General features: G+C 40.4%; 1 protein-coding gene across 1 annotated transcript; it reads left to right on the forward strand.

Moving 5' to 3' along the window:
• Positions 1 to 405: 405 nt before the first annotated feature.
• LOC116829098 (olfactory receptor 6A2-like) lies at positions 406 to 1,362 on the forward strand. Its single transcript, XM_032787722.2, has one exon. It carries the CDS (start codon positions 406 to 408, stop codon positions 1,360 to 1,362), a length of 957 nt encoding a protein of 318 aa, XP_032643613.2.
• The last annotated feature ends 9,572 nt before the right edge of the window (positions 1,363 to 10,934 follow it).

Raw genomic sequence — 10,934 nt, forward strand, 5'->3', positions numbered from 1 at the left:
CTCAAAGGTATTTAGGGAACTAAAGATGCAGCTAGGCACCGAGTGGGGTTTTAAAAACCACCTAAGCAGGTTAGGTGTCAAACTCACGTAGGTAATTTAGGAGCACAAATGCTATTGAATTTCAATGAAATTTTTAATAGTAAGTCACTTAACCACTTTTGAAAATCTCACTGATTAGCACTAGAATTATCTGTAGTGTGAAGAAGATTGCCAATAAAATGTAAAAAGGTATTGGGAGAGAGAAAGAAATGTGGAATTAGATCAGCAGATAGGTTGCTCAGTTGATAGATGTGTGTATAAGGGGGTAAATCAATTGATCGATAGATAATATACTGATAACCACTAGTAGTAAATATGTTGTTGTTCTGATTATCTATTTATCTATTACAGAGCTGGCTGTTAGACATGGAGATGAGAAATCAAACCAGTGACACAGAATTCATTCTCCTAGGGTTCCCCGTAGCTCCTCATCTGCAGCTCCTCTTCCTCATGAGCTTTCTCATTGCCTACATCTTAGTAGTGCTGGAAAATGTCATCATGATCATCATGATGATCCGGGTGAACTGTCACCTCCACTGCCCCACGTACTTCTTCCTAAGTAGCCTGTCCTTCCTGGAAATCTTGTACGTTACAGTCACCATGCCGAAGACTATGGTCAACTTCGTGTCAGGGAGCAAACGCATTTCCTTCATAGGCTGTTTGACACAGCTCTATTTCTTCCTCGGCTTGGGGAACACTGAGTGCATACTTCTAGCCGTCATGGCCTATGACCGGTATGTTGCCATCTGCAACCCAGTTCATTACCCAGCCATTGTGAGCCAGGATTTATGTATCCACCTGGCAGCTGGGTCCTGGCTCTGCGGCTTCTTCATCTTTGCATGGAAGGTGTTTCTTATATCTCAACTGATGTACTGTGGTCCCAATGTCATCAACCATTTCTTCTGTGACGTGTCCCCCCTCTTGAACTTAACCTGCACAGACATGATCCAGGCAGCACTGGCAGATTTTGTTGCTGACCTGTTTATCTTGCTGATTCCCCTCTCTGTAATAATCCTTTCCTATGCTTATATCATCTCCACCATTCTCCACATCCCTTCCACACAGGGCCATCAGAAAGCATTCTCCACTTGCACGTCACACCTCAGTGTGGTTGTTATCTTCTATGCTGCCAGCATTTTCATCTACATTCGGCCCCAGGGCCTTCCATCCCACAACACCAACAAAATTGTTTCTGCTCTCTATGCCATTGTTCCCCTTTTCAACCCCATCATCTATTGTCTGAGGAACAAGGAGGTCAAAGAGGCCCTGAAGAAGACTTTAAACAGCAAAGGAGTTCAGCTACAGAAACATCAGTACACTTAGTTAGAAATGGAGGGCACAGGAAGGAAGAAAATGGAAACAAAACAAAATTGAACTTGACACAGGGATCGCTGGGTAAAAACTTCTGGTCTGCGTTACATCACAGGTCAAACTAGATGATCGTGATGGGCCAATCTGGCCTTAAAATCTCAGAATCTATTAAAGCCTATCAGTATGAGCAGAACTTCAACTTGAGCATGCACTAGCACCATCAAGTCCTTGTGTTCTCTGGGGACTCAGCAACCCATGCATTGTTCCCATGTACCTAGCCTACAATTCCGACATAGTTTGTTCCAACATCCCCTTCCCTTCCCACCATTTCACAGTTTCTTAACCTCAGCTTCATTCTGCACCTGTCCCTCATGTTTTCCTTCCAGACATTTTCCCTGTTCTGTCCATGTGTTCCTTCTCCCTTCCCTTGTCTTTCCATTTCCCTAATACTCTCCTAATTTAACTAACCAAAGGGAGAAAGAAATGGTGCCACTCACATGACATTTGTTGCCATCCTATTGATTGATTTGCTTGTGTTTTCTTTAGATTGCGAGGGACTTTCTACTGATCTGTGTTTATGCAGAACTGAACACAACGGGGTCCTGATCTTGGTTGATCCGTGGATGCTACCATAATAAACATGATTAATGATAAATAATAAAACAAAGGATTTTTTTGTATTTTTGTCTAAATGTTCTGTTTTTTCAACCAAAAAATGTGAAACTGGAAATTTTTTTTAATATAAAAAACTAGTTTTTCAATTAAAAATAAGATATTTCCAAAAAAAATGAAAATTTTACCCGATAAGTTATTTTACTGCAAATAATTTTAGAAAATTGAACATTTCCTGGTTTTGGTCTTTCTTCTTGAGCAAAGTCCCCCAAAATTTCACTGGAAAGTATTAAAAAACATTTCTAGTGAAAAATAATTGGCATTTTTCAACCAGCTCTAGCAAGCAACATCATGTGGCCTGAGCTATCAATGAAAGCTACCAATGATATGTCGTACATCGATATAAAATTCTCATATTGTCTACAGACCTCAAATTACCCATGGGAATTATTTTGTGAAACATGAATAAGTACGAGCAAATGGCAAGATGTAACCATATATACATACATTAAGTAAATTATTATTTTTTAAAAAATGTTAATCTTTGTCATGGGTGCACAGGATTGGTGCTCTGGAACAGCTCTCAATCAGTTTCAGTCAGTACCCTCTTCAGTGTGACAACTCCACATGGTGCACTTTCACTAGAGTAAGCCTCCTTGGCTTCAGTGCCTCCTGGGACAGACCTCAGAGTGTGAAGAACCCCTTTTCCATACTGTGGGCTCCCCCTAGGCAGTCCACCAGGATAGGGCAGTTGGGGAAGCTTACACTCCCCCAAAGGGGCCATGCATCCCAACTTCTGCAGTCAGCAGTGACTCCCAGCCAGCACTGTAAAACAGAAGGTTTATTAGTTGTCTGGAAAACAGTGTAGGAAAGTTCTTCATTAGCACAAAAGCCAGAAAGTTACAGTAAAACTCATCTTCGGTAGACCCAGAGCCCCCTGGCTCCCCCTTACAGCCCCAAAAACTAGACGATGGATTCACTTTTAACAGCCTGCCCCCAGTCATGTCCACTTGTCCCTCCATCCTTTGTTCAGTTTCCCAGGCAAAACTTGTCACCTGGCCTCTACCTCTCTCTCTCACACACTCTCTCTTTTTCTTCTCCAACATGTCGTACCTGACTGGTTTCTTATAGAAGTTGTCCCTCTCTCCCCAGTCATCAGTTGCTAAATTACAAAATATGAGGCCATTGTCTGGGGTTCTGGCAGCTAGACCACAGTCAGACCCAATCTTCTAAAAGTTTCTGCAAAGATTAAACTCCGTTATCCCACTGCCTGGTTAATCATGCAACACATAAGGGAAGTTGAAGGATGCACACAATATTCATACAAATCATTAAGAACTCCCCCACACTTCATCACAATCTCTAATTAATATTAGGACTTATTATTCCATTTATTGAAAAGTCCCATCTGGACACATGAGAGACTCTATGATCAGTCTAGATGACAGGTTTCATGGAGGTATTATGGTTTTCAGGATAAGGCACTGGACTAAGAGTAGGAAAGTCAATGAGAGTTGAGTGTCTATTCTTCCAGTGGATGCACAGTTGCTATAGCCATGTCAGTCCCAAGATATTAGAGAGAAAAGGTGAGTGAGGTAATAGCTTTTAATGGACCAACTCCTTGTTTCTATCTCCAACAGACGTTGGTCCAATAAAATATATTACCTCACCCACCTTATTCCTCTTGGGCTTTTTTTAGAAAATCCCAGTCAGAATATTTTGGCTGGACCTTTAAGCAGGCACAGGTGGATTTCAGAACCAGGTTACTTCAGTTGCGACCAGATAGGCAACAATATTTTATCTATGCTACCTGAGGGAATGATGGAGATCATTCAGCCTCAGGTTTTCTTCCCTGGACCACATCAGGAAGAGATTTATGTAGGTGTTCAGTGATGGCCTAACACTGTTTCAGTGTTAAAGCCTTCATAGGTCATGATGGGAGCCGAGTTGGGCAATTTGAAATGCTATCTTTAGGCATGGAATTTCAATGCCCCCTGTGGATTTTGATGTGAGTGTGTCATGCACTGTAGCACTGTGGCAGTTATAGGAGCAGAACAACTCAGTGATACCCAGTTGAACTTATTCACCAGGGCAGGACATAACCAGTAGTGCAACGGGAAATGTAGAGTTGCAGGACTCTGTCTCTCAACTTGTCTAGCTGCCTATTGTCATATATACCCCTCCGTCTATCTATGTAGGCTGAGATTTCAGTGCAACTGAAGGTATTATATTGGCCTATTCTCACTCATTTAAACAAGAATTGGGTGTCTAAATGCCCATGAGGGATTGAAATTCTTCTCCTTAATGTGTCTATGAAGTCTATCATCAATTCTTTAGTGGGGAGGGGTCGCTCAGTGACTTGAGCATTGGCCTGCTAAACCCATAGCTGTGAGTTCAATCCTTGAGGGGGCCACTTAGGGATGTGGTGTGAAATCAGTAGTTGGTCCTGCTAGTGAAGGCAGCAGGCTGGACTCAATGTCCTTTCCAGTTCTATGCAATAGGTATATCTGCATATATCATTATTTATTCATCTGTCTAACCATGCCATTGATTTTTCTGCCCCTCCTTCTGTCCACTAACTGTCTAATAATCTCTATTTAGCATCTATATATTGGTCAAGGTACACATTTGTAATGTGCCCAGTCACACTGTTTTTTAGGCAGTGATTCTCTTCTTGCTTACCCTGGTATAAATCAGGAGTAACTGCATATGAGTCAATGAGTTTGAACCTTCGCTCGCTCACCTCAGAGTAAAGCAGGAGTAACTTCTTTGAAATAACACGGGGTGCTTTTCCTCTCACTCACCTCTGTGTAAATCAGGAGTAACTGTAATGGACTTAGAGCTGGCTGAACATTTTTCATATTTTTTTTCCACCAAGAAATGAGGTTTCATCAAAAATAAACTTTTTCAAATGAAAATGTCATTTCAGAATATTTTTTAAAAAGTTTTTCTACAGGATATTCCTATATGAAACAACATTTGTTCTATTTAATTATGAGCTGAACATTTTCATTTTGTTTCACTTTTTGTACATTTTGGATTTTTTAAAGCCCACCTTTTTATTTTTTAAGTACTAAATCCATTTTTAGGTTTTGTTTTGTTTGTTTGCTCCTTTTTCCTTTTATTTTTCTTCTCTTTTTCTGCTTGGTAACTTCTCAAAACTTCTACAACTTTGGAAAAGTTACTGAGCAGCAATAGGAACAATGAAACTGGATAATGCTACCACTCTGTAACTTTTGCAAAGCTGAGGAAATTTTGAAGTCAGTCTAGTTACAGCATTGTGAAACTGAGTGAGGAGAGAGACAAAGTGGGTGAGGGAATATCTTTTATAGCAGTGGTCTCCAAACATTTTTGATCATGCAACACTATCAGTAAAAACATTTTGAGCATGCACCCCCAATATAAGTATATTTATTTATGTATAAATTATATACATTTACTACTATACTAATATATTAGGTACTTTATAAAACATACAGAAATAGAAATAAGAAAAGGATGAGATAAAGATGAAATAAACAATATTTTTAAAAAAATAATTTTATGGTATTTTATTTATTAACAGTACAAAAATCTTTTTGCTTTCACAAAAATATTATTAATAATATTTTTAGTGAGAGCCATGTGATTGAATATGCTTCATTATTTCTGGAAATCTTGGTTTAACACTTTATGATGCAGCGATTTGAAGGTCTGGATTAGGGTTAGGGTGAGGGAAGGGGCTCAGGGTGGGGTGCGGGATCTGGGAGGGAATTAGGGTGCAGAAGGGCACTTAGGGTGAGGGTACAGGAGGACGCTCAGGGCTGGGGCAAGCAGGAGGCGCAGAGCACTTCCCTGGGGCAGCTCCTGTTTGGTGCAGGGAGTGCAGATGGCTCTGTGCAGTGTGACACTACCCCCATGGCCACGATTCTGGGAGTCACCCCGCCCCGCAGGCAGGGCCACCCAGAACACAGGGGCTTTAGGGACTGCAGGGCCCTAGGCTAAGGGGACCCCAGGGCCCTGGCCTGTAGCTATAAAGCCCTTTTTGGAATGTGGCCCCACGAGCATGAGCCGGAGGACTCAGGAGGAACAGGGACAGCCTCACAGCCAGCAGCCAGAGAGAAGTGCCACTTTCCCCTTCAAAGCACCGCTTCACTGCGGTTGCTGGCTGTGCAGCTGCCCCTGCTCCTCCATGGCCCAGAGGACTCAGGGCCACATTCTGAAAGGCACTTTAGAGCTGCACGCCAGGACTCTGGGGCCCCTTTAGCCCAGATCCCTGCAGCCCCTAAAGCCCCTGCATTCCAGGTGTCCCTGCCTGCGGGGGAGGAGGAGGCAGCTTCCCTGCTCACTCACTCCTCCAGGCGCCGTTCCCCCACCCCCATGGCAGCGCTCCTCCTGCTGTGCCCCCCAATGGATCATCTTGCGCACCCCACTTTGGAGACCACTGTTTTATAGGATCAACTTCTGTAGGCGAAAGAGGCAAGCTCTTGTCTCTTTCACAAACAGAAGTTGGTCCAACAAAAAGATATTACCTCACTCACTTTGTCTTTCTCATATCCTGGAACATGGCTATAGCAACACTGCAAACATTTGAGGAAAATCTGATCTTACTTATTTGATTTTTAGCTTATCTCAGAAGCCTTTAGTGGTTCCTATTCATGAGCTCACTGAGAAAACTCATGGAAAAAATGTGTTTGTTCTTTGTGTGATTGCTTCCATTGGGACGCAGGTGAAATTTTTAGATCAATTCTCAAGGGACACTGAAGGTAAATAAAGAGGCACATAAATACCTGTACCAGCATATTTCATGTAGCCAGAACTAAACTCTGCTCTTCACATCTTCTCTGCTATCCAGCTACTCCAAGTTTGATTAGGGCTGCATACACAGAAGTGGCTTGAACTTTGCTCTGATAATACACAAGGTTAAGGCAAGTTTTCCTTCTATTGCAAAGGGGTATTTCTGAAGTGTTCCCCATTTTGTTTCTGAAATGTAAATCTGGATTAGTCCTATATTGAAAGTATGTACGGATCTATTTATCCATACATAATTTTAAATAAGCTGGGATTCTTGAAAGGACCTAGGGAATTAGAGGTCTGCAGTCCATGGAAAGCCTATGGAAGTTTGATGCTCACTTACATGTAGTGCTGTTGTAGCCGTGTTGGTCACAGGATATTAGAGAGACAAGGTGGGTGAGGTAATATTTGTATTAGACCAGCTTCTGTTGGGAAGAGAGATTTTGGATTTACACAGAGCTCTTTTGCAGGTCTGGGAAAGGTACTCTGAACATCACTGTGAAATTCAAAGTGGAACAGATTGTTGGGCATAAGAAGTTAATACGTATTTCAAGGGACCCTTCAAGGTGAAGTGGCCCATTAACACGCCTCCAGTCATAGGGGGAGAAGGAAGTGGAAGCAGGAAAGTCCATCTGGGGGTGGTTGCTAGTGAATTACAGATTGTTGTAAATCCAGTATCTGTATTCTTCCAATGATTTTTAGTTATGAATTTAAGCTCTCGGCTAGTCTTTTGAAAAGACTAAATAGAGACACTAAATTTATGGCTTATTACATCAATCTATAACCCACTAATCCCCTTTCCAGCTGTCTTGTCCCTCCTTACTTCCCCCTAGTGACTGGAAGGGTGTTCACAAGCCACTTCACCTTGACTGGTCTCTTGAAATACATGTTAACTACTTATGCTAAACAATCTGTTCCACTTTGCATTTAGCTGTGACACTCAGAGTATCTTTCTCAGACCTGAAGATGAGCTCCCTGTAAGTTCAAAAGCTTGTCTCTCTTACTAACAGAAACAGGTCCAATAAAAGATATTACCTAACATACCTTGTCTCTCTAACTCACTCATACGCCTTTGAAAGTTAGAGACATAATGTATATATGTTCATCTCTATACATGCTCTTAATGAAGATATCTTTAGATAATAGTCCATATATATTTAGGCTTGGAAGGATTAGATTTTTATTGTTTAATATTGGAAAATAAAGATTTCATCACACACACACACAAAATGAAAAAAAAATATTTCCATTGATAGTAATTGAAATTTAAAGATAAGCAAAGTAATAAAAAAAAGCTACTTGCGATCTTATGAGAGTGTGACTTAAAGATATTTACTTTGTATATTTTGACACATGATGTCGACTATTTGTGTTTCAGTGGTTATAAAACTTTCATTTTTTGAATCTCAGTGTCTTCTGCCATTAAATAATTATTGCCTGACACTTTTTGTCTGACCTCACTCATAATTTTCTGCAACTGTAAACAGTTTAATTGATAAATATAAAATAAAGAAATGCTTAACATCCATAATTTTGTGCAACTGTGAGCATTTAAACTGATAAACATTGGAAAAATACTTAAAAATAAACATTGACATTATTTCTCAAGGAGATAAAAAATAAAGATTGAAGTCAGAGACACTGGATTTATGGCTTATTACAACAATCTGTAAACCACTAATGTTGAATGGCCCCTTACCATCTGTGTTAACTACTTATGCAGAACAATCTGTTCCATGTTGCATTTTGCTATGATACTGGGAATATCTTTCCGAGACCTGAAGAAGAGATCTGTGTGGCTCAAAAGCTTGTCTGTATCTCACCAACAGAAGTTGGTCCAATGAAAGATATTACCTCCCCCATCTTATCTATGTAATGGAGAAAGAGAGGAAGAGTGTCGTGCTTTGTCTGCGATCTTTAAAGGAACCCAAGGGAATAATTTTTGTATTATCCAGTGTTTCTAATAGCAGCAGCAATTAGTAGTTGATGACCAGATTCTCCTTTCAGCCATCAAAGTGTAAATCAGGAGTGTAAATCTAATGTGTCTTATTTGCCTCTCATTTACCCCAAAGTAAATCAGAAGTAAATCTATTGAAATTAGTGGTGGCCAAGATAAGCAGTAGCTGACTGTGCATAGTAGAAGTCATTAATTGTGTTTAAAATGAGTTGTGTTGTCATTGGTCCCCATTCCAAAATCTACTCATTGCACTTTTGCAACTGGGGTTTGTAATGTGGAGACTTGGTCCCATATCAACAAGAAGGAAGCTCACCAATCTATTTCTCACACACAATTGGATACAAATCTTAGACAAGTAGAAGCACTGAAGATAAGAAAGGAAGTGTTATGCTGTGTTTTGTTTTTTAAAAAAAGATTGTGGAGATGATCTATCTATCTATCTATCTATCTATCTATCTATCTATCTATCTATCTATCTATCTATTTAAACCGTGGTATCTAAGGGGAAAAAATGACTGGGCAGATTGATGTATGAGGGATTAGTTTGTTAGCAAATGAACCAGTCTCCCCATGACTCTTTGTATATAAGACCCCATGAAATTCTGTGCACAAACCCAAAGTATTTTGTCTCCATCCTTCTAGTTTTTGTTTCTCTATTTCTAGGCACTCTGTACTTAGATTGAATTTAGCATATGATCAAATGATGGAATGTACATAAGATTTTTCTCTGACCTGATTGACCAGTGGAGAATGTGTCCAGATGTCAAGGTAGGGATTACTTGTGATTGATGAGAGACATTTGGTATTGCAAATGTCTTCAGTGGTGGATGAGATAATGACCCATTAAGAGATGATTTTAGCTCGTTAGGAATTACTTATTGCCACTGGTCTTTTCTATGATAAGGACTTGGTTACAGATATTTTTAGCTTATTGATTAGATACTAGTGCATGGGATGGTGCATCCATCCAGTTTCCTATATGCAAGTATTCTATTAATGAATCCTCTCCTTTAAATATTCACAGATTCAAGTTTTGGATACAATTCCATTGAAAGAAATGTCTCACCTTGTTGCATGTTGACACCTCAATGAAATGTAAGTGCAGTCCTTATGGGTGTCTGGAATTTTCAAAGGAGTCTAAAGGAGGAGGTATCCATTATCATGGCAATCGTCCTACCTAGCCAAATGACTTACATTGCTTAGGTGGGAGAGCAGACTCACTCCATGCATAGAAGTCTGGCCCAGTGACTCGGCTGAGCTGGAACCTAAAGAGAGGGTAACATATTGGAAATGAGGGACCTCAGCAAAAATTGAGAAAAACTGGCCCAACTTTCTAGAAACTTTTGTTTAATCCCTAGTGGATGGAAACTGGGATGTTCCCCTCCGGTCACACATACACACACACATACACTGAACCCCCCAAGGTGTCCAGGGGTGATGGCATGCTATCTGCAGTCATGTAGGGAAGTTTCCAGATACTATGAATTTTTGAATATCTGGGGCAGGACTGAGGGGGAACCAGGCAGGGTCAGAACATGCACTGCTTTGCACGTCGATGGAAAATTTGAGAGTGCTGCATGCGGAGGTCTCTGTGCATCCTAGCAACATGCCAGCATTTTCCTCTCTTTCCATTCCTTTCCATTTTTGTTCTTTTGTCTTTTTTTCACCCATTATTTATGAAAGAAAAAAAATCAGTTATACATAACTCCTTGAGAAGCGTTTCTAACTCCTTTAGGATACTCTGAGATAGATAGATAGATAGATAATCAAAGGAGCCCAAAGGAGTTGTATAGATAAAGTTTATATATATAAAGGGAGCCTATAGGAGTTAGATGCCAATTCAATGGGAACTGTGTGCCTAACTCCCTTAGGTTTCTATAACAATATCAGTTTTTTATTGCAACTCCACCACACACAACTACATTCACATTGTCAGTTTGTTTGATCTTCATCCTAAAAGGTTATTTTATTTCCAATTTGTGGAACATGCTGGGATTTTCAAAGGAGTCTTATGGACTTAGGTTCTTGAATGTCTTCAAAACCACCTAGGTGATTTAGGAACCTCCATCCTATAGCAAAGGTCATTGAGGAGTATATTGACAAAGGTGCTTAGACATTGTGACAATGAACACCTAGTTGGTAAGTGTCTAGGAAATCACACACTACTAGTCACAAAGCCTGTGGTCGGCACCCAGGCTCCCTATGCAATGAAAGGGGAGAATCAGATGTCTTAGGTTATGAT

This window comes from Chelonoidis abingdonii, chromosome 14 (genome assembly GCF_003597395.2).
Source record: "Chelonoidis abingdonii isolate Lonesome George chromosome 14, CheloAbing_2.0, whole genome shotgun sequence".
Taxonomy (NCBI): Eukaryota; Metazoa; Chordata; order Testudines; family Testudinidae; genus Chelonoidis; species Chelonoidis abingdonii.